General features: G+C 39.1%; 1 protein-coding gene and 1 long non-coding RNA gene across 2 annotated transcripts in view; both read left to right on the top strand.

The window, feature by feature from the left end:
- The first annotated feature begins 2,774 nt into the window (after positions 1–2,774).
- Positions 2,775–9,789, top strand: LOC138686850 (uncharacterized). Its single transcript, XR_011326171.1, has 3 exons — positions 2,775–3,083; positions 8,208–8,322; positions 9,435–9,789. It is a non-coding gene; the product is annotated as an uncharacterized lncRNA (long non-coding RNA).
- A 7,221-nt stretch (positions 9,790–17,010) lies between these two features.
- DNER (delta/notch like EGF repeat containing) overlaps positions 17,011–24,434 on the top strand; it is a 137,177-nt gene continuing 129,753 nt past the window's right edge. Inside the window, exon 1 of the mRNA XM_069792181.1 lies at positions 17,011–17,385. Coding sequence (XP_069648282.1) covers positions 17,125–17,385 — 261 coding nt within the window. The 5' untranslated portion in view covers positions 17,011–17,124. The remainder of the gene's footprint in view (positions 17,386–24,434) is intronic.

Raw genomic sequence — 24,434 nt, 5'->3', positions numbered from 1 at the left:
GCTAATCAGGCTAGTGTTTCCCCTAAACTAACAAGTTTTCTTTTATCTAGCTGAAGAACTTGTACTTCCAGAATATGTAATGGACATTCTTCCAGTGAACATTCACAGAATTACATGTGGGTGCTCATACCAGTGCCACTGAAATGTAATGCAGATCTGTCATGAGCATGAGTAGAATGTGACATCCTTGCACAAAGAACCTCATAACTGAACAGTTTCTACTACCGTATTAAAACTGAAAGAAGGCGCTTCACACTGTACATATAATAATGGTAGCGCACAGTGCGGCATAGTTTTCATAAAACTTCAAGGCAGTGTTTAAACTATGGACTGGTGTTTAAATTGTTCTGATAACTTGATCAAACTTGAGCACAAAAAAAGTGTTTATAGTGTGTGGATAGCAATTTGTTCATTTTTTTAAGGTTCTATATTTTAAAAAAACTGACTTGTGTAAAAAAAAAAAAGAAAAAAGCTAATATTTTGTATTAAAATATCATGTGTATTGATATTTTTTTACCCATGTTGTCTCCCTCTAGAATCTGGCTTTCATTGACTTAGAAATTTTGAGGAGCTTTCAAATTTGATATATAGCCATTGATGTAACTGCTTTAGTGGGAAAATAAGTTGTTGGTTGCCTGTTTAAAAAGGAAGGAAAAACCCAAATACCTATGATGACAATTTTTGTTGTGCTGGCTGTCATTTTCAGCACAGAATAAGGATGTAGTTGGCCTGAAAAGGGAATGAAACCCTTCTGGGTGACACTTTTTTCCTACCAAGGGGAGCTTTTAGTGTATTAGAAGAGCAGTCTGGCTTAAAAGGTAAAGATAGTAAATTATAAGAATAAATTGAAGAGTCACAGTTTGCATGACTGCAATACTTTCCTACAAACAAATATAGTGTCTAAGAGTAGTTTAGAAGAAGTGGAGGGGTGGGGCAAGATGTTAGGGATTCAGGAACTTTGGATTAAGGGAAAAGCTCACTAAAATCAATCATAGGTGTGTGCGGATGCCTGTTGAGGACTATGTAGCCCTCGGAAGAATGTGTAGTCACCTTAGTACTGAACTGCTTTGTATACCTTTATAAGGTATAATAAAAGGTACAATAAGAAGTCTTATTTTTGAAACTAGAGGCTTTTTTTTAACATGGTAAGTTCAACTGGTTTTGGAGAACACCAGCCATCAGTTACTATTTTGGATGAGTTTCATGTCCTTCTAAATTAACAAGAGCAGCAAAAAATAATTCATGGAAAAAAGTGCCATCCAAGCATTGATAGCTGCTACTGTGAACTTGTGCAGTGATTTGTTTTTTGTTAGATGTTTGCTTTATACAGAAATCTTTTGTGTAGGCAACATTTAAGTAGTATCACATCTGACATGAATTAGTAAGTTGTAGTGCTTCTTCATATTCTGTAGGAAGGTGTACAAGAATTAATTCCAAGTGTGTAAAATCCCCATACCCACTGCCAAACTTAATCAGATATTCAAATTATGCAAACTGCTTGCATAATTGAATTGCCTAGATTCTTTTTTTTCTTCCTTTTCCCCCTCAACCATATGTTTTCTCTATCTCCTTTCCCTTACTGAGCTCTCCTCAGCTGAGAAAGTGGGTGCCTAAGGGCAGGGACTGATGAAATTCCAAGTGCCTGTGTCACTTGTGCCCTCTTTTCTGGCCGCTGCTGGGCCCTGTCCTGTCTCTTCAGCAACCTGTCTTCAAATGAATAATACCAGTTTCCATCATCGAAGAAGCCTGTACTTCTGCAGGGGGCTTTCTAACAGGACATTAGTCTACCTGACTTAAGGGATAATGCTTTGTTTTTAATGTGAATGTGCCTCCCCCAAGCGAAAATGCTTTTTTGTAGCTAAAGTTGGTGGCAGAATGGAGAAAAATAAAAAGCTTTGCTGAGATGGATGAGAATAAGTTTGGAAGTGAGGCAAAATCTTACTGGTAGTTGAGCCCTTTCAGGGCTTGTTTTGTTTGTCTTGTACTTTACTTTCCCAGTCTCTTGATAGCCTGAACTGGAAAACCTCAAAGCCATGTGATCTCTTTCTGTGATCTTGCAGGAATTTCACAGCTGCACGCTCTCAACTTGCTGTTATCTCTCCCAATGCATTGTGTTTTTAATAGCTTTTCTCAGATGAGTGTAGCTGGTTGCTCCAAGAGTAGTAGTTGTCACCTCCACCCCAGTGCACCAGCATAAACTGCACTGTCACACACATTTTAACAGAACATTAATGCATGTTTATACAGCAGATAAACAAATTTCCTAGCTCTGCTGCCTGTGACTAACAGTGAATGGTTCAAGGAGTAACTGCTTTAGTGGGCTGGGGTAGAAGATGCCTTTAGGGGAGTACTATGTCCTTGTCTCCTGGGATTGAAACATGCATGTATTGATCCAACTCAAGCTGCTTTGGGGGTGGAGGAGGGACAGGTCTTGGGTCTCTTCTTTTGCTGTGTGTATCTGGGGAGTCATGAAATCTTGAACTGTAAACAGGAGAATTAAGCAGAGGGGAAATGGTGATGATATATCCAATATTTTCAAGGCACTAGATGAAAGTTCCTGATAGCTCTAGATTAGTTTGGCAGCAACTTCTGGAAACCTGGTTCAAAGAGGAAAGAGAAGAAAAAGGAAAAAAAAAAAGGGGGGGGGGAATCTCAAGCCAAAAAAAATCCAAACCAAAAAAACCACACCACCCTAAAAGGAGTAATAGCAGAGATGAAAGTGTGCACCCCCTTCCCCTGCGCCCCCCCCCCCAAAAAAAAAGAGGGAGGGAAATTCCTAACTCTGGTGACATCTTCCTGTAGTTAAGAAGGAAGCTGCCCAGTTCAAGCTGTAAGCAGCATGTTGGGATAAAGCAACAAGTGTATTGGGGGGGTGGTGTTTGTGGGAGTTTTGGGGGTTTTTTTTTTGGTCCTGTCTGTCTCTGTCCTGTTCCCCCTCCTTTAGTATTAGACTGTGGCTATCATCAAGACCCTATTAAAGACAGAGGTAGATGAGCCTCCGGGAAAATGTGAGACAACAACCACCCTACCCTGTTGTCTGAGAACAGGGGAGAGATGGAAGGAGGAGGTTTCCCTTTGCAAAGGTAAGCTTAAACACAAGGTATTTTTACGTACTGAAAGCCAAGGCAGACTGATGCTATGGAGATACTTAAAAATAAAGCAGTTATCCCATCTCTACAGCTATTTCCCAAATTACTTCCCAACTATACAACTGAGGGAAAGGTAGAGAGAAAAGATAGGAGACTTCATGAGCTGTCTGTAGACCACTCTTGGCTGCTACCTGCTTTTAACTGTCCTGGATAGTGGGATCCTACAGGAAGGGAGAATAGGGGATTTTTTAGACTTTTGCCCTAGTATGGAAAACTACTACAACAAATTAGCAGCAGAAATTGTGGCAAATGGCTAACTGTATTCAATTATATTTTTGTGGCATTTAACTTAAGAGCTAGACATTATGGACTCCTGCTTCATCACTTTGCCTGTCCTCCCATTGTTTGGTTCTTTATTCCTGTGGCATCTTGTGGCTGTTTCATATAATGGATGAGGTTTAATATTTGAGACTATTTAGTGTAACTTTTTCTGATAGTATCAGGATACATTTCATAGATCTTTGGTAAAGTAAAACCTATGCTTTCAGGGAAGACAGCAACCTTCACTGATGCTTTGTAGTGAGTTAGTGAAATGGGTCACAGGAGTAAAAACAGAATTTAGTGAAATTTTGTCTGGTTTAGGAGGCCCCTGAGCTACAAATGATGGGAAACAATATTTAGGGCAAATATCACGTATATGGCTTTAGTCTTCCTTTAGCTGCTATCCAAGGTATTCTAGGCTAAATATAGGCCTGTCTGCAGTTCTTCTGTCCTTAGGACTACTTGTATGCAGAAGCCTCTTCGGCAGGCAGGCGATGCAAGCAGTGATCCAGAAATAGTTAGCCAATCTAGGACGTGGCACTTTATTTCCTAGCCTCTTCCAACCTTTTTTTCCGCAGATTATTACTTCTATGTATCAATACCGTTGAGGCATTGGCTAAACAATGAAAACTTCCTACCTGATTATTTTTTTCCTGAAGCCAGTATTTCCCATAGTCTGTGCTATGCTTCTCAAACAAATGGCAGTATTTAATCTTTATGCCTTCATTTTGTAGCTTGGCATGCTTAATTTACTGAAAGTATTGATGTTACTAATCATTCGGAAAGGTTTCCCACAGTTTTGACATTTCCTTGGTATGTGAAGGAGCAAGCCTTGTTCTGGAACAATAAAAGTATAAATGCTATTCAAAAAAACCTGCTTTAAAATGGTTATCAAACAGTAAAATTATCCCCATCTTTAGTAACATGTGAGTTCTAAGACTGGTAATTTCCAATTTATGGCCAGCACTATCAGCTGCTTCTGCTAGACCAGAAATGAGAGGTAAAGGGAGAAACTGGCTGGAGAGCAGCTCTGCTGAAAAGGGCTGAACACAGGTCAGCAGTGTGCCCTGGGAGCCAACGAAGGCAACAGCATCCTGCGCTGCATTAACAGGAGCACAGCTGGTAGATCCAGGGAAGGGATTATTCCCCTTTGCTTCATATCCCCATGGAACAGATTGTGCGGTCTCTCTGGGCTTTTCATGACCCAACTGGATAAATCTGTTTTACTAAAACATGTTGCATTTCTAAAATTAGCTATCTGTAGAATTTAAAATCAAAACTGCATGCAGGCATTTACTAATGACTGAGAATCACAAAAAGTTGATATGCATCTTAAATAGTCTTGTGCTGTTTTGTGCTACATCAGTTCTATCAATTCAAATAAGTTCAATGGGAGAAATTTATATGCAGAGAGAAAGGTTTTCTAAATTTTCCAATAAAATGAATAGAAATGAGAAGGGTCTTTATTACAGCTGTGGATTATGAGTAATCTCCCCTTCAGAGAACTCCACTTCAACTGACTGACAATTACAGGCCTTAATTATTTCTACTTTTCTTAAATGGGTTTCAACTTTCAAAAGTTTTTCTGGCATCTTATTCCTGTTTTTAATATTGAGTGAAGTGGCATTTACCTGCGTTCAAAAGCTGTTATGTCTTTGTTCATCTCTGTCCTAGCAGGTGGCTAGTCATTTGCAATTTCTTCCAGAGTAAGTAGTTAACATGATTTGACAGCAATTATGGAGAGATGCCATAATTCTATACAGGATTTTCTAGAAAGAACAGTTCTTACAGGTATTAACCAAAAACAACATCCTGAAAACTGCCTAAAAATTGAAAGATCAGGTAGAATAAGGAGTGTGAAATGCAAAAGACAGGAAAAAGTTCTACTCCCATCCCACACGTGGAATTTGAAAAATGAGTACCCATACATGAGTGACCACAGCAGTGCTGTGTATGTCCATGGTGATGCTCAAGATGTTTATGATCATGTTATATAATTAACCTTGTGCTTTACTGTGTATTTGCAAATTTTTAGTAATATGTACTTGCAAAATACATTTTCTACCGAAAGCTCGCTGTGCCGTTTACAACAGATTAATTTAGCCTTGATCCTATGAAATGTATGGGCAAAAGAACAGACAATAAGATGCAGTTTGATATCAGATGCCCCTTTTTTTGAGACCATTGTACATTGTAGCTGCCAGTAAAATTTGAAATTGTTTTTGACAACTGTGGGATGCCTGATTTTGGGTTGATATAGATCCTCCATGTCCGTAACAGTGTAAACAGAAAAACGTGTAGCAAGAAGCTACTGATTAGTTGAGATCAAGTAGGATTTCACTTTGTGTATCAATTATTTTGTTAGAGGTATTTATGGATGCACCAAGCAATCTTTGTTAATACAGTTTCATAGAAAAACATCTGTCTTAGGAATGACAATGAAAAAACAATGATGGGAGTTAAAGCTAGAAAGACAGCATGTTATAGGAGGAACATATGGCTTCATGACCTAATGAGGCTGACACTAACTCAGCAGCTATCTGCCTCTTCTCTAGCAGCGTTGATCTCTTAGATATATTTACCTCTCTGAAAAGTAAGAGTGTAAGTAATGTACAAGAGAAGTTGTATTAGGTAGACAGAGTGGACAGCTTTACAACAAATCCTTCAACTTGAATGTGGAAGCAGTATTAGTAATAAAATAGGGGGAGACTGTATGGTACCAACTTTATATAGCTATACGTTACTTTTCATCTTCTGTTATCCTTGTTATTGTTGCTACATACATTATATGTTACAATTGCCATCCCCATTCTTGGTTTCCTGTTTTTCTCCTTTCACAGCTTATTTTTTCAGTAATCTTGCATTCAAACGTGTTCAACTGCTACCTTCATATTAATGATTTAAAGGTTTTATTCCTCTGTGCTGGATCAGACTATTTCTGACCAAATTCCAGTCTTGATGTAACACCACCAATGTCCAGATGTTTAATATCTGTAAGATATCTGTAAGTCCAAAATAAGGCTTTTAATCATTCTTGCAAGGGCTTTAGAGCTTTAGCTTTTTTTTTTTAAATACAACCATCTTCCCTGTCAGTCTGGCCTCAAACTCAAAAATAGATTCTTACATCCATACTGGATCTGAATGTGCTGATGCTTTCTGCTTAACAGGTCCTCTCTTATCCACATATATCTTTCAATGGATATATCATATCCATCATATAACTGGCATTTTTGTTTACGCTTTCATTTTTTTACTAGTAAAGACAACTTTGCTTTGCTTATTCCCATTCAAAGGACAGATACGCAGACCACTTTGTCTATTGCTTTGCTTTTGTCAACCATCTCTTCTCTCCATGTGTATCCCATAGCTCCCTTTTCTCCACCACAGTAAATATAAAGTTCTTGTCTTTCAGTGCTCCATAAAAGCACCTTTGTTCCCTCTCCTGTTCTTTATCGCACACCTGTACATATTCTCAGGTTACCTCAGACACCTTAAAATTAATCTTTAAAAAGTTTCTTTGCCATAATGTTTACCGCAGAAATGATCATGATAAATGACAATTGCCGTCTATGCTTATGGCTTGTTGTGACGGTTGATACTGTCTGACACTGTCCTTTGTGCTGTGTTGTCTTTCTGTAATGCCTGGCTTTGCCCTCTCTTGTGCTTTAGTGGTAAGCTTTTTATAGTGGAGAGCTTTTTTTGTCCTTTCTATGTACAGCACTAAACAGAACGTGGTTGCAAGTAGAGTATCGCAGAACTGTTACCCAATCTGGAAATATGAGCAAAAAATTACCAGCTGCCAGGGATTTACTTTTAATCCTTTGTGAGAAAAGGAAAAAAAAGTTAGTTATTAAATTTGATTGTTATCTAAGGGAAATAAATTAATAGCAATAATTTTAGCTTTTTAATAATTGTCAAATGGAACTAGGCAATTCCTGTTACTTAGTTGTCAATATAAATATTTTTATCAACGATATTATGGCTCTTTCTGTTACTTCCTTTAGGAGGCCTACCTGTTTGATTCTTAATCATGAAAATGCATATGTTCACACCTGAATCAATGCAAAGATCAGAATAACATATAGAACTATGTAATAATGTCTTTTAAACTTCATGTTATGGTTATATAGTTTTAAAAGGTGTTAAGAAATCTAGACTATGTTCACTTTGTATTACACAATATCAGCAGAACAGCTTTCCAAAGGGCAAATCTGTACCTTTCATTCAGTTTTTATAGTAAAATTGCTCTGTGTGATGTCCTCTTCTTAGTTGGCCAAGGCCATTTATGAAATTTACTGGCAAATTCAAGTTAAGCACATTTCTTCAGAGCTTGCCTCATTTTTCATTTGTTGGAGCTTTAAGTGTATGACTTTCTCCTCTAGAGCTAATCTAACAGGGATTAGATATCTTCCATTTGCTGCTATGTGGTACACAGCATGGGTATGTGCTGTACTGCTGTTTAGAAAAACAGTGTGGTGTTTGTCAGAGAGACCGAGCTACAGCACCTATGCGCATAGTTGAAGCTGTCAAACAGATGACACAGATTATTTCTGTCATATGCTTTTTTGTTAAGTAGTACTTAATATCTTGCCTTTCTGGCTATGAAGAGTAGAAAACTCATGTGACAGTGGAAAACCAGATGCCATAAGATTTATCCCTTGCTCTATATGCAATCAAAGAGAGCACTTTGGTTTTCAAGTTCACAGTTTACACACCTTTATTTAAAAACTTCAGTAAACTTGCTGATATCATTAACTCTGTTCCTCTTTTTTCGTAATTATGCCATTTTTTTTGCAGAATTTATAAACACTGAGGAAAGGAACAGTTTGCTTTAAAGTGATCAACACCTTGACACTGTCTTCTGCAAAACTAACCAGCCATCCTCCCAAAAGCAAAAGCTTCATTTACAGAGGTACCACCTAATGCAAAAGTTCCTGCTTGCCTGATAAAGGTCATTTGTAACACTGTAGCACATACCAAAAGTGCGTGTGCTAGATGTTGAGATAACTAGACATATATCTTTGAGATAGCATGCAAAGTTTTTATGACTTAGATTTCTCATTACTTGAACAAAAACCTATGTGCTGGGGACTTCAGTATGTGCCTCTCTACTCTGGAGAATTCTGTAAGTATACTTTCTTTCCTTGTAGTTAATAAACACAAAACCACTTTAAATCCAAAAAAAAAAAAAAAAAGAAAGAAAAAAGAGGTAAAGCTGAATGTGGAATATAAATGAATGATTCTGCATTTCCTATTTTGAATTATTGACTCATTAAACCATGTAAGAGCATGAACTTTATAGCCACTCATGGAGGTAAGCAAGAAGACATTAAGAAAAAATAAAAAATCTGCTGTTGCTCTGTTTTTGTACTAGGCAGTAGGATAGTACTTGTCACTGCTGTGTTAGTACAAAAATGTCTTGTGTGTAGCCATAAAGATGAAAGTAAGCTATGTAATGTTTTTAGTACTGTAGATTTCTATAATTTTTGGTAGTTATTTCAGAAACATAAAATATTAATATATAATTTATTCACCCAGAACTAAAAGTAAAGGGAGTAATTCCACCCACTAGTGTGTTATACAGGATCTGCCAGCCTGACAGAAGCCAGGTCGGCATATTGAAGTCACTCCCTAAGATTTTTGAATTGGGGTGTGATACATCCTAAGCCACTTTCTCTCTGATTATCTCAAAGACTGAATGATTCTAGTACCAAGGCACAGATTAAGGATGCCTATATTTTGTGTTCCCAAGTCCCAAGACATTCAGAGCAGTACCTATCCTGCTATGATTACTGAAAGCAATAAAGACTCTTTATATTTATATTTGCATTAGTAATACATTTCACATCATGTATTATATTTGTTTGTTTATTGTAACTTATATGCATGTGACATTTACACAGTCTGGCATTTATTTCTCAAGATTTGTATGGTATAAGGAAAAGCCCATGTAATCTTTTGGCCTATTCCCTATGAAGTTTTTACAGGTCCACAGTAAGCTAAACATATTGCCTGTTTTCTCAGAAACCAATAAATGTTCATGGGAGATGACTGCATGAAGAAAATGTATTTGCAGTGATTATACAAGGAGAAATGGTGAGTATTTAACTTTTATTGCCATGAAATGTCCGTGTGAGCTATAGCACATTAGTCTTAATAAATACAGTGACCAAAAGATGTTCAGTTCATCTAAAAGCATGTTAACAAATGGCTTGATCTTAGTGTAGAATCACCTACAGAAGTAAAAATGCTACGTAAATGACTCTGATAGCATGTAGCTCCTTAGTCGGTGAGAAAAAAGTAAAACTAGATCCAATGGGTGACTGATAAAACTAGATTAATTCAGATTAAAATTACGTTTTAAATTCTTGAGAAAAATATACCTGGTCTTTATTCCTTGCGGTCTTCAAATAAAGACTGGATACTGTAAACTATGCATATTTCTAGTCTTGACATAAAATAAATGAGAGAGGTTCTCTGTGGGAGGCCTAATGAAAATTGCCCTAGAACTGTCTTAAAATATTACCATTTTGTTTTCAAAAGGTTTTAAGAAACAGTGGATACAATATATAACAAGCTATCATTAACACTGACCGTTGACTATGTGGAATGCCAGTACATGTCCATTCGCTCTGCAAATGGCACTGATACCTTGATTATGTCAAGTCTCCTTTTCCCTAACTTTCAATTGATGTTAACAACATGTATATTGCATAGTGCCCCTTTTTTCAGTATAAGTGCTTGTCATACTGGCTTCATTGTTTTCCCATGAATAATGCATATATGACATTTAATCTGATTTTTTTTTACAGAATTTACAGCCTAATTGTTTTCTATAGCAAGATTTATGATTGCGTAAGTCAGTAGTTCAGAGCTATAGGGTGAGTTTTCTACTTACCACTGGCTTTCTGTAGGAGGTTAGACAAGAATGCAACTTGTTGGTTAGGTATCTAAATAGTTTAGGATCTGGGCTGGAGCTTAAGCTGTAAAATTGGGATAATATCACTTCCCCACCTCAGTGGAGGGCGGTGAGGAGGTGGTGAGTCATGATCAGCACTGAGTAAGTTAACTGGGAGCCTGAAGATTGAACCTATAAAGGAGTGAAGGTATTTTGTGGATCCACATTTACTAAAGTACCTGTATATATCTCTTATTTGAAAGAAATGCTTAGGGAGAGAATGAAATTGAAAAAAACCAAGGTTGGACTGAGCCATAATCTACTACTTGCAAATGATGTGCAAGAGAACATAGAAAGAAGGTGACATTTATCTGTGAATTTCAAATCTAGTGAGGGTGATATTACTGAGCAATAATAAATTGAATAACTTGATAAGAAATGAATACCTGAAAAAAGGAGGTTTGAAAGAATAATGTCATGAAGGAAAAAAATACCAAAACACATAAATTCAGTTTTGTATTTGCTGTGAAATTTTGTGTTGAGATTAAAACAATAAAAGCAGTTTTCTATTTAGGATATTTTTACTGCTGGCTGCTGCCTTGAGAATCTCAGGTGCTGGCCCTTTTGTGACCACAAACCAGACAAAAGCATCACCTTTTTGTTTACTGCTCAGGAAGAATAACAAAGAGAAACATTAAGCCTTAAAACCTCTCACTAGATTACCTTATGACTTCTCTCCCTTCCCCCCCTCCCCCAGGTAAAATGTCTATTGATATTTTATTTATCCTTCTCTTTTCCTCTGTACAGCTTCTAATATGTAAGGTTTTCCAGTCAACCAGAATATAGATGTCATGTCCTTTGCCATATGCACCTTGAAATTCATAGAAATAAAAAGTAATTTACTTACTGGTTATAAAAATAGTTCTTCTTGAGATATAGTACTTCCTTCAAGTTCTCATGGTCAAATACTTGTTCTGATAGCTGTCATATTAAGCATATCATTTGAATTGCTGAAGCATCTATGTAAATTCTAAGATAAAGATTTAAGATAATTCTGACATTATTTAAGATTCTGTGCTTTGCACTTGCTCTGTTTCTTTGACTAAAAATTACTGTCTGTATGAATGATACATTATAAATTATTTTTTATCTCTATAGAAATTGTAGTCACATCAAATTATTATTTGAAAGCCTCAGTCATGGCTTAAGGATAGAGTGGAAGACTGTGAATGGCAAAACCTATACATTCTTTCTTAATTATTTTGTTGTATCTACATCATAGGATTTAAACATCTTAAGCTATGGCTGTGTTAGCTGCAATGCTTGTTTTGTGGTGTTAGAGACTTTTCAAACAAGCTCCTTAGAAGTTGATTCAAACTTAGTATAAACATGCAAGATTTTACCCGGCGTAGTTTTGTTTGCTTAAAGGTGGGTTCAGATCAGTCTTTTTGTAAGATGAATTTCTCATTTCATGAAGTACAGTAATATTTGCTGTAGTGTCACACAGCATGGTGATTAAAAACATTATTAGAGTATAAAAAGCACATCTTTGCTGCAAAAGTGTCTACTTGCAAATTATGTGTATAGCTTTTTGGTGAAAGGTGGAGTAGCTATTGAGACAATTTTTCTGGCAACTTTTAGAGGAAGATCTTAAACAGCTGACAGTCATTTTGTTTGTGAAACAACTATACTGTGTAGAGGTATGGATTAATTTTATTCCATTGTTCTAAAAATTATATATAAAAAATAACCAGGATGATAAAAGTTCCTGTGAGCCAAACAAATAGGTGAAGATGTGGGAAATACTGCTACTCCTGAATTGTCTGTCTGCCACCGATAAAACAGGCATCATGGCTTTTCACAGCACAGTGGTTTCGTGCTCCCCAATAAAAGAGTTTAATTTCTGCTCTGTGGATTTTGTCTTAAAACATGATTTATGATTCCCAAGATTTTATGATTCCCACAATGATGAATATTTCTGTACCCATGCTGGCAGCTCTCTCTTGATACTTTCAACACCTCTCTACTTGTATGTGCCACAGATCACCCAAACAACAGACATTAAATAACAACATATAGTTTCACTGTTGACAGTGGTAAACAAATCAGCATGATTATCATCAGTTTCCTATATCAAAGTTAGCAAACCAAAAAAAACCATGCAAGCTTCAAACAGCTTAATAAAGTGGAGAAAAGTAAAATAAATACAAATGCAAAAACTGGGGAGGAAAGAAGATAAATCCATACACATTGTCTGGGAGCAGGGTGTTTGCCAGTCTTCGTTAAGATAAAAGAAAAATAGTAATTATTTAGGTGCATATGAAAATAAACAACATTTTCCTCTCATCCACCTACAGCAGTGAACTATATATATATTTTTTTTAAATTTTGTCTCTGTTCAGAGCCTTAAACTAACCTTCTCCTGTAGCCAAAATCTGCCCCCTCAAACCCATGAAGATCAGCCAAAATAAGTTCCAATGTGAAGCACCTGAGCATGCAACTTCTGAGGCCAGTATTCTTACTGAATTCCGTGGGCTTCTTACATGTGTAAATGTGTACTTCAGTATTTTGATAAATTGAGGTGTGGATCATTCAAACAGTTTTATATTAATAGAATTTGCTGGAATAGAAACTATGTGCTTGGAAAAAGAAAGTTCAATATACCTACAAAACATTTTGAATAAATGCATTTTAAGCCTTATGAAACAAACAGTAATAGTTTCAGTGATTGTGGCAATGATTTTCAAAAGGATTTACCTTTAATTTTGGCAGCTGTTGGATATGGGATTGGGAACATGATGGGCAATTTCAGAAATCTGACTCCAGTTGCATGAGTGGGACCCTTCTGAAGTTTCTCAAATGAAATTAAAACCCCAGTCCTTTTGGTAGATTGGAAGTGAAACTCCTGAGATGATTTAAAGCAGGCACAAGCTGAGGGAGAGATGAGGAAAATGGCAATTCTGCACTCTGCAAACCAGTATCAAAAAGACATGATTGCAGCCTGACCCCAAACATGAAACAAAAGAACCACAGTCCAGACACTTTTCAGAAAAGGCTCAACACAGTAACTCTCTCATCTGAATTAACTCCTCTACTAATAAAGAAAAATGTAACCAATAGTTAGTGGTTTTAAAAGAATTCATCAATATTTAGAAAAAAGATCATTGTTGTTATGGAAGACATTTAAAGTATATAACTTCCTCTTAGGAAATCATAGATATTTTTTTTTTCTCATTAAATATTTAATCAGAACAGATAAAAAAAAATCTCTGCAAAATCTCCTTCAGGCCAGTAGAGGATGAGTACTTCTTCATCAAAATAAATAGTTAAGCTGTAATGTAGCTTATCTAAGCCACAATAATAAACTATTAGACTGGTACTACAGTTCAAATTCTAGCAAGTGTAAATGAGGCAGAAAGCTCGAATCCTTATTGAATACTAAGATTAGTAATTTGTTTATGGAAAGCTGACTATAAAATTATTTAAACTATGCATATTGGAACATTAAAATGTATAAAAAGATACAGCATTTTAGAAAATCACTAGCTAATTAAGTAAGCATAATATTTTCTGTTGTACAGTTAAATATTTCCTTATGAAAATGGCAATTATAATGCAAACATTGCTTATATATTTTGTAAAATGCTAAGGAAACACATGTGATATATTTATGTCCTGTGTGACTCAGAACACTGTGTTATGTCCTGCTCTGTTGGTTGACTAGCTTATTTTTAAAGTTGATCTCTTCTGCAAATACCATGCTACTACATCAACAGAATTCATTATCTGATCTAGCTGTCAGTCTTGAAACCATCTTTTCCAATACTTATCTATATTATCTTACTACTGAAAAGCCTCAGATATAGATCACAGTTCCATCAGAATTACTGAACCCTTTGGGCGTACCAAGAACAATTAAGAAATAGGGGCACTACATAACCGGTCTATTCAGGTATCCTATTTGTTATGAAGGTCTGTCAGCTGGTCAACACAATTCGCATCAGCCAGAAGAGCTTGAGCGAAAAGAAAGATGGGTCAGGTTAGAGACCAGAATGTCTTTTCAGATTGTCTAGTTCTATAAGATGTTTAGAGAACTGGCCAAAGCTATAGTTATTAATTATCTCTCATGTCCTGTGTGGAAGGGTGAAGTTGTAGGAGATTGGAAAAGGACTGTCATGGCTTAACCCCAGCTAGCAGCTAAGCACCATGCAGCCGCTTGCTCACCCCCCTGCCCTGCAGTGGGATGGGGGAGAAAATCAGAAGGGTAAAAGCGAGAAAACTCATGGGATGAGATAAAGACGGTTTAATAGGTAAAGCAAAAGCTGTGCACACAAGCAAACTGAAACAAGGAATTCATTCACCGCTTCCCATGGGCAGGCAGGTGTTCAGCCATCTCCAGGAAAGCAGGGCTCCGTCACCCCTAACAGTTACTTGGGAAGACAAACGCCATCACTCCAAACGTCCCCTCCTTCCTTCTTCTTCCCCCAGCTCTATATGCTGAGCATAATGCCATATGGTCTGGACCATCCCTTGGGTCAGTCGGGGTCAGCTGTCCCAGCTGTGTCCCCTCCTGACTCCTTGTGCCCCCAGCCTGCTCGCAGAGAGAAGCAAAAAATGCGTTGGCTCTGTGTGAGCACTGCTCAATAATAACAAAAATACCCCTGTGTTATCAACAGTGTTTTCAGCATGAATCCAAAACATAGCCCCATACTAGCTATTGTGAAGAAAATTAACTCTCTCCCAGCCAAAACCAGTACAAGGACAAACCTTTTTATTGAGAAGGAAGACAGAGAGGATTGCAGCCCAGCTGCTTTGACATCACATGCCGCAGCAACCTGGGATCCATATACAAGTTATTTCAGAGTGCTTGGAAGATAACAAGGAGACAAGTAGTAGGCTCTGTGGACTTATCAAAAACAAATCATGTCAAATGAAATTATTTTCTTGTAGAACAAGGCAACAGATCTTGTGAAGGGAATAGAATGAAAAAACAGTTATTATAACTTGACATGGGTGAGGCCTTTGGCATTGCTTTCTACAACATTCTTATGAACAGGCTTAGCAAATTAACAAGAATGTTCCTTACGGTTGCAAAATTGGTTGATGCAAAACCCGTGCTTAAAGAACAGTAAGTAGTATTTCAGTTTCAGAGTGTGAGAATATCTTCCCAGTTCCTGGATTTCACCAAGATACAGCATTTGATAATAACTAGTAAAGAAAAGATGATGATGAACTGGTCTGGTAAACACAGCAGGTTTTCTGTCTCAGCATGTGAAGGGCTCTGATGAACAAATATTGGTAGAAAAAGTAACCTTAAGGAGAAGATAGTTGTAAAATAAAGAAACAACTTAGTTATATATATTTGAATTAAGTTTGTTTGTTTTTTTTTTTTTTTTAAATTTGTATTACCACAGTGCCTATAGGCTATGGTAAACGTCAGAACCCACCGTTGTCGGGGGCCGGGGTAAAGTAAATGAGATCATTTTGAAGGAAGGGGTCATTCCAGTGCTCGGGACGCAGCCCCAGCAGAGGGAGCCGGTGCGGCACCGAACTGGCCGCCGCAGGGGGACGGGGGGGAAGGGGGTTCCTGGGGTGATGGATGGAGGAGCAGTGACAGTTCACTCCAGCCTGGGTGCCGGGGATCGAGTATCGTGTTCAGGCTGCTGGAAACCTTGATGAGTTCTCAGTTCAATCTGCATCGCTAATTATTTCTGCTATGATACAGGCTTCAGCCGTACGTGAAGTGTGAAGGTTTATGAAAACTGTAGCATGTTGCTGCCAGTAATCCTCCTGTATCCTATGATAGCGATGTGAGAAGTCGTTAGTTAGGAGAGATTCGAATACTTCACTTTTGCAGAAGCAAATGAAGAGAAGGCCAGAGAATGTGGATTATCTTCCTGCTGTCCCTTAACTGATTTGCAGACCATCTATCTTAGTTCTAATCAGAGGCAGTAAAAAAAATAATCCCTGAAAGACTAGCAAAATAGAAATCGATTTTTAAAAATCACCCGTACATAACCTCAACTGAGAAAACACGCGGCTTTTTTTGCAATATGAGAAATGACAGGATTCATTTTTATGCTTTCCCTCTGCCTCTACTTTCGTCTCGACAGAACTTTAACGTGTTAATTATCGGCAGATGACACCTGTGAAACAGTAAGTAAGAAGCAAACGGTGAATCGTCCCGAGCAAGCAGTTTCTCTTTCAGGGTGGGTGCCTAACCCAGGGCAGCGCTCGCCCCCGCCCCGCGCTGAGGAGCCGACGGCTGCTGCGTTGTCCTTTACAGCCGTCGCGCCAACCGGCGGCACCGACAGGTCAGCAACGCCTATCGGGCAGTTTATTAACGCGCCGCTCCCCTTCTAAACCGGCGTGCCCGGGGGAGCAGCTCGGGGCAGCCCGGCCGCCGTTCCCCCGCCCGGGGGAGATGGGGCGCGGGCGCAGCCCCGTCCGCTCCGCTCCGAGCTCAGCCTCGGCTCTAGGGTCGAAGTAACGGCAGCCTTGCCGCCCTCCGGAGCCTGCCCCCCAGCCCGTTGCACGCCCAGGCCGGCTGCCCCAGCCCGGGCCGGGGCGCGGCGCGGCCGGCCGCCGCCTCCCGCCGGGGCCGGGGCCGCGGCCGCGCTGCGGGCGGGCGGGCGGCTGCCCCCTGCCGGGCGCTTGGCGGCGCGGCGGCCGGCTCCTCCCCGCCCAGTCCCCGCCCGCACGTTGCCCGGGGAACGGGGGTAGGGAGCAGCCGGGCGGCCGCCGCCTCCATCCCCTCCTTCTCTCCTCGCCGGTGCCCGCAGCGGAGCGGCACCCGCGCCCGGACGCCCCGCCGCCATGCCCCGAGCCGCCCCGCTTCTCCTCCCGCTGCTGCTGCTCGCCCTGGCCCAGCGCCGCGCCTGCCTTCCCGGGCCGGCCACCGTCGCGCCCCTCGGCCGGGACCCCTGCCTCAGCCAGCCCTGCCGCAACAACGGCACCTGCTCGCCCGTGCCGGCCCGGGGCCCCGCCGCGCCCCGCCGTCTCCAGCTGCTCCTGCCCCAGCCGCCGGCCGCCTACAGCTGCGCCTGCCCCGCGGGGGTCACCGGCACCTCCTGCCAGGTAAGGGGCGCGCCGAGAGCCCTCGGCGCCTCCCGGGGTGCCCCCGCCTCAGTGCCTCCCTCCCGCCCCGCGTCCTTGCGCCCGTCCCTGCCCTTGGGTGTCCCCGCTCGGTCTGCGGCTGGCTCCCTCCCGTCCTCGGTCCGCCTCACCCCACCTCGTCTGCGGGCGTCTCTGCCCGCCCTGCCTCGCTCCGCGCCGAGCCGTTCCGGTGCCTCTTCGCCGGCCCGTCCGCCCCGGGAGGCGCGCAGCGGCGGCCGGTGCCCGTTCCCCCGGCGGGCGGCGGCGTGTTCCCCCCCCCCCCTTCCCGCGGGCGGCCGCTCCCTCCCGCCGGCTCCTCGCGCGGCAGCCGTTGGTGCCGTTAACGGCCGCCGCGGGCAGCCAGGGCTGCGCGCGGCGGCCTCGGCTCTCCCCCGGGCTTTCCGAGGGGCTGGCGGCGCTTCGTGCCGCCGGACGCGTAAAGCGGGTGCCGGTACTGCGAGGGACGGGCTTGGAGCCGTGCCGCGGGCTGGCTGCCGAGCCGAGGGGAGAGCCGTCGCCCCCGGGCCTGAAACGGACCGACGGCGTGTGAGGGGCTCGGTTAGAGGTGACTGAGGATGGGGCTGAGCTCAGCCAGTGCCTGCCAGGTTCATCTCAGTACTGTAGCCACCCCCGACCGTCCAGTCCTCGCCGTTTATTTAGTACTGACTTATTTTAAAGTGAAAAGGATGGTCCTTGGAAGTGGATGCTGTATTGCATTGAATACGGATCATTAAATCGTATGTCCGGTGGTCATTTTCATAGGTTAGGAGTGCTTGCTCCCATGTTTCGGGCACTTCTTGTATTGATTTTGAATTCTGAAAGGTTGGAATGCTCAGAGTAGGGATATGATCTAAAATAGGGAGAGGCAGTAAGCAGTACCTTTCTAACGTGCTTGGTCATGTTGCGATTTAATGTAATAATATAATCGAATTATTGTCACCTGAAGATTTTAAGTTGGTTGTTTTTGGTTTTGTTTTTTTTTTTTTTGTCTCTAGTGTTAAGGATGAAAATCTTTGCTATCATGTTCACAAATTCACAAATCCCTAATCTTCCGTATCTTCAGATAAGGAAAAGCAAGTGCAGGGACAAAGAGGTTTGTTTCCTGCATATATATATGATGGGTTACTTTCTGTGACAGCAGGGTACAAAAGGCTATATGGATTGGCTACCATTTCTTTATTAATGCTCTCTGTTTTAAGTGAACTTGACACAGAAGCACATGAATTCAAGTAAATTTAGTCTGCTTTTTAGTTTTTTTTAATGTCCCTTAGTCACGTAGTATCTGAACTATACTGTTGAATAGATGAAAGGGATAATATATTCACTGAAGACTTAATGTGTAGGTGAGTATAAAAGTCATTGTAAAGTAGGAGCACTATGCACGGAGTTCTGCACTTGCCTTGAAATGTCTCAGCTGATTCAGTGTAACAATGAAAATATTTACGCTAATGAGATTCTGTAAAATCAGAGCGATGAAAGTGTATTAAATAGATTTTTCTTTGGCTAATTTTAGCTCTTGTCCTCTTAAAGAGTTTACTATGTTTCTATCACTACAATGAGAGAAAGAGAGCGCTGCATGTTTGCTTCTGCTTTTTGCTGTTAGACTTAAGTGTCTGAGATCCATGACTGAAAGATTAATGACCCTTTTAAAGATTTAGTAAAATGTAATGCTTGCTGGCATCATACCTCCTGTGAAGTGTTGTGTCTGGGGAACTGGATTTAATTGTTTTTCTAATAAAAGAGATAGGCAATATTTTCATAGCAGTTATGCTTTTTATTAACTAATAAGAGGAGGCTTACAGTGTCATACATGTTGTTTCTTTTTATAAAATACCCAGTAACGACCCTTGCAAGGAAAACTGATAAAAAAATGAATGCGACTTCCAGCTATCATGTCAGCTGTTGAAGTATGGATGCCAGTTAGCTATGAAAAGTTAATATGGTTTTGAAATGTAACTTTAATTAACTAGAGAGTAGGCAGGCTTTTTAAAGGGGTAATATAAACACAATATATCCATAGTTGAGGTTTTGCTTATTTTATCAGAATAGGAAATAAATAAATATTGTAAAAATGCATTAGTTCTTGTGTTGCTCTGTTGTTCAGATGCCTAACAGCTTAATAGATGTGTAACGGCTTAAACTTCTACAAAGAAAGGTAAAAACAGTCATGTTTTCTAATTCAATGATAATAAATAACTGGAAGGATTTTTTCTCATATCCCTTAAGGGTTATGCAAAAACTAGGGGCTAAATCAGGGGATCATTGGGATATATCTAAACAGGGGGTTTTCATCTTACTGCTGAGGTTGTTATTGAACAGTTGGACTTGCAGAGGGGAATGCCAAGAGGGGAAAAAAGAACAGGAATTATTATGCTTAAATACCCAGATCATGGAAGGTAAGTTTGCATTTTTTGGAGTTTGTGATGGAGCTAGACTTCTTTGGGAACCTCACTTCCCTAAAAATATAAAATTACTTTCATGTTACCTGTTGTAGTGAATGCAAAATTTCGCTGATTCTGCTCAGATGTGTTGAGACGTAGAATGAAGAAAATATGTCCTAAATGTGCCTACAAGTCAACCGGGCACAGTCAAGTTGATAACATAGAAGGGTTGCTAACAGTCAAAGTTGGAGGCTGCCCACAAATTTTGTTACTGAAGTTTTACTGTAACTGGTTTTGATGTACTTGACAATGCTGGTGCTGGCACGGGAAAAGAGTAAAACTGACATCACATACACATGAGATGCTTCTAAAAGTCCAGAGCTTTTCTATCACCAAGTGATGTATTTAATTTGGCCTTAAGCCAGTTCCATGATCTTGTATTATAATTGCTTTAATAACTCATAATTTATTTAACAACAGAAATGATAGGTCCTCTTAGTACATCTGTGGCATGAATAATGCATGTGTATAGATCTCATAATGCATGTGTATAGATCTCATGTTGCTTACGGTTTGAATATACTTTGTTTTGCAAACTTCAGGTTTGTTTTGTTATGGATTTCGCATTGTGGGACATTGCTCTAATTTAACTCAAATTTCTTTTCGTGGTTGTGATTCTTTTTCCCCACTTCTCTTTACCATACTTGTAGTCTCTGTGAAGAAGAAATAGAATTAATGTGTTGAAGCATCTTAGTCTGAGCAAAGAAATCACATGTATTCCCAAGGAAATCGTACAAAAATTATAGTGAATTCAACTGCCTTATTGCAGGAATTTGAAATTGGCCAACTCTCAACTTTACACTGAGAGAATTTGATGAATGGAGTAGCAGATATTAAAGTTCCCTAAACTTTGTATTCCCCAAATTTTTACTTATATTTTACTTTGAAAAGCAATCTTTAACCTTTATTTCTAACAGCTAGTCACAGCTAGTCTAGTGGCTACTTTGTTATTTCTAATTATGTGTAGAATCCAATAAAATTGTTTTTCTTGATGAGGGAAGTTTTATGTAAAAATTGATTTGTGTTAGTGCCTTATGAAAGAATTTTAGAGACATACTAAATAGGAAATTAAAAATTTCATGATAGACTTGGTCATTTGCTTAAAAATACAGAATCTTAATTTAGTTAATTGCATTAAATTGCATGATGTTTATTTGGTTCCATGCTAGCGTTAATTTCATTAAAAGACTGTCACATTGATTTATTAATGTATTTTAAAATACTACCATACATGCTTTGTTTGTTTAATTGTTTCTCTTGTTTTTGTTTGTGTTTTGGTTTTTAATTTTTTCTTCTCTCCTTTGGTTGATCATTTTCCCTTGTTCTTTTACTTTGGTGCTTTTTAATATGCTTTTAGTTATTTTGTAGATTGTGTCAGTAATCAAAGCTAGAAAACAAGCAGCGTCCAAGCATACTGAACCAGCATTCTGACTTTGCAGCAATTCTCTTCTACATAGTCTGATTAGCAATGACTGGATGTTCTACTTCTGAGCGTGACGTGGTAGCTGCTGATGTAATAGCATTTTTGAGTTAGTATTGAAATTACTGTTTTAGTAGCAAAACGATCTCTTTGGTCGTGGGGAGGATTTGTTGTATTCCCTCTAATGGCTATCTTTCCCCACCTATAACCAAAAGTCTTTTTAAAATGTAATTGTGGGCAGCTTATTTAAAAGGGAATTTTAAAAAGGTGTAACCTGAGTTTAAAAAAGTCAAGGAAGGAACTGATATAAAAACTAATACAAGTGGGTAGAAAATTATCTTTTAAAGTTTGTTCTTAGAATTTTTTTTTTTTTTAATTTCCCATCTTGAATTTCTGCCTGATTATGTTTTTCTTCATTCTCTCCCTTTTTTTGTACTTTTGAATGCCAGGTGAATTTATTCTTCTCTTTGATCATGGTATTTGAACTTTTGTAGACTATACTGCAGTGAGTTCAGTTTTTTGCTCAGTGCCCCCCACTTCTATTTTTTTTATTGTGTTGGGTTTTTGTTTCTTTTTCTTTCATTTTATTTGTGTTCTCAGTAGATCTCTGATAACGTGCTGTTTAATGCTGAATGCAAAAATCCAGGGTTAGCAAACTGCTGCACAAAGAAGAATTATTGTTTCTTGACTCACTGGTCCAGTACATCAGGATAAGTAGTATAAAATTTCATTGGCCAGGTTATTTCAGGTTGCACTGGACAGTGCTGTGTAAAAGGACATCCTTTAATTTAACTGCTAAATCGTCTTCATGTCAGTATCCTGATTAATTCTTCATGAGATCCTGTTTTCTATTAAGTGCTGACATGCCTTCTGAAAGGTCTCTAAATAATCCTTGAATTCATAATGAACTCTCTAGCATATTTAGGATGCTATTTTTTCCATTCTGTACTCATTAATGAAAGGTATATACTTAGATTATGTGGTTATTGTGATGCAGGTATTTTCTATGTGACTACCATTTGCTCTTTTATTTTTAATAAGAATAAATTGTATAGTTAGCAGATGCCCTGGAATTTTCTTCTTTTATTTGGATGTAGTTTAACTTGAGTTCTGAGGCACCATGTCACTTCCTGCTGACTAACTCTGCCAACTCTTGCAGTGCGTTCAAATTGCAGAATTTAAATATTTGCATTGATGCATATACTGTGTGTGAGAAAAGGCTGCAAGAGCTCAGTTTGTTTTTCTTGAAGAAGAGGCTGGGGGGGGAACTAATTGCCATTCTCAGCTGCCTAATGGGTGGTCACGGAGAAGATGAAGCAAGGCTTTTCTCAGATGCAGTCAGTGAAAGGATGAGAGGTGACACATGTTAGAGTAAGGGAAGTTCCAGTTCAATCTAAGGAAAAGAATTCCTCATGCTGATGGTAAAACACCGGAACAGACACTTAGAACAGTTGCGGGATCTCCATCCTTGGAGATTTGGGGCTTGAGTGGCAAAGACCTTGAGCACCTTGGCCTAGCACTAGCCTTGGCCTGAGCAGGGGTTGGACCAGAGAACTCCTTCAGGTCCCTTCTAGCCTAAACCGTTCTGTGATTCTGTATATACACATACCTGTTTGTTTCTTCTTTTTTCCTAGATTTTGTGTTTGCCTATTGCTCTTGTCCTGTTCCTGCCTTCCCTTTGCTGGATATTTAAATTATTTCCATGTTATTATACGTATATGTTTTACATCAAGTCTAGTCTGTACCTGGAAGCCGGTAAATTTGTGTGCAGTGCAAGTAGGAGTTCTGAGATGGCAATATTACTATTAGATAAGATATCTGAAAAATCTTTAGTATAATTTCAAGCCACTTTGTTTACAGCTCCTTTAGTTACAAATTAGTATGCTCACATTTCATAGTCATTGTTGAGGTTTTTTTTCTTCAGGTAATAATTGTATGTCACACAGGATGGATATTATTTGTTTTCTGTGAGTTTTTATGATCTGTAAGCGAAGTGTTGTTCAGGTAGCTCATGATCTTTGATCTCCATGGTTGCAGTGGAACTGGTGAAGTTCTGCAGAACTTCAATGTGAGGTATCAAATATAGGGAACATTAGCACAGAATATATGAATGTGAAAAATAGTTTATTTTAGCTATTATAACATCTGTTTTCTTTAAGTGTAGTAGAAATATATTTCCAGTCAGAAATTTAAACTTTTCAAATTAGCATCTTGCCTTGAAGCATATCGTGAAAATATACGAGCAAGAGAGCTGTAATTCAGCAATTTCCAAAGCAGTCAATAAAGAATTGTGCTGTGATTTTTGCCATGGGATCTAAACAAATTTATTCTAGATTTCTGTAGAATAAAACTGGAATAATGTAATAACCCAAACTGTCTCAATAAGTAGTTGTTATTTGGGCATCACCTGCACACTAACCTTTGTGAATTTTTGTATTCTTTCTTTTAATGTCTTGAAATACTCCCTTTAAATCTGTTCAAAATAGTTCTTTTTAAATACTAGTCAGGTCATTATGTAGTGCAAATTATTTGGTTCTGAAAAATTCCATCATATAAGTGGAAGTTTCAAGTGTTGGTTTTAATAATTTTTTGTGATTAAAGATTGTAAAGTAACAATAATAGAAGATATGCTATACTAAGATGCTTCAGCTTTTTCATATGTCATATTTCATTGCAGTTTATGTTCTTTGATCTGAGAGAATGACTTTATAATGGTATCTGTTTAAAAACTAGCATTGTTTTACTTCCCTTTGAGATACCTAATTTGATGTTGTCATTTGTATATATGTAGCTCTAGAAATCCTCTTTATTGGAGCAGGTTCCCAATGTACTAGGAGAATGCTTTATCTTGAATACAAAATAAGAAACAACAGAATATGGTCAGGAAAACAAATAAACAAGAATATTGCTTAAAATACTGAAGTTATATGAGTTGATTCAGTGTTACAAGAGGTAGAAATGCTCCCCTCTTTTTGAGGGCTCTCATAGAATCTTCTACATACTGCCCTTCTCAGAAGTATTGCTTGAGATCAGTAATTTCAGAAGTGGCATTTAGCAGGATTTCAGCTTGATCTTGGGATCATGAGTCCAAAAATCTCAGATGATGATGCAAGAAACTCCATTTTAATAGGCAGACATGAGTCTCCTGGAAATAGTGTCCACTCTAAACA

The sequence above is a fragment of the Haliaeetus albicilla genome, chromosome 9 (assembly GCF_947461875.1).
Source record: "Haliaeetus albicilla chromosome 9, bHalAlb1.1, whole genome shotgun sequence".
Lineage (NCBI taxonomy): Eukaryota > Metazoa > Chordata > Aves > Accipitriformes > Accipitridae > Haliaeetus > Haliaeetus albicilla.
Note: the sequence above shows the minus strand (reverse complement) of the source record. Positions and strands in the feature narration are given on the sequence as shown.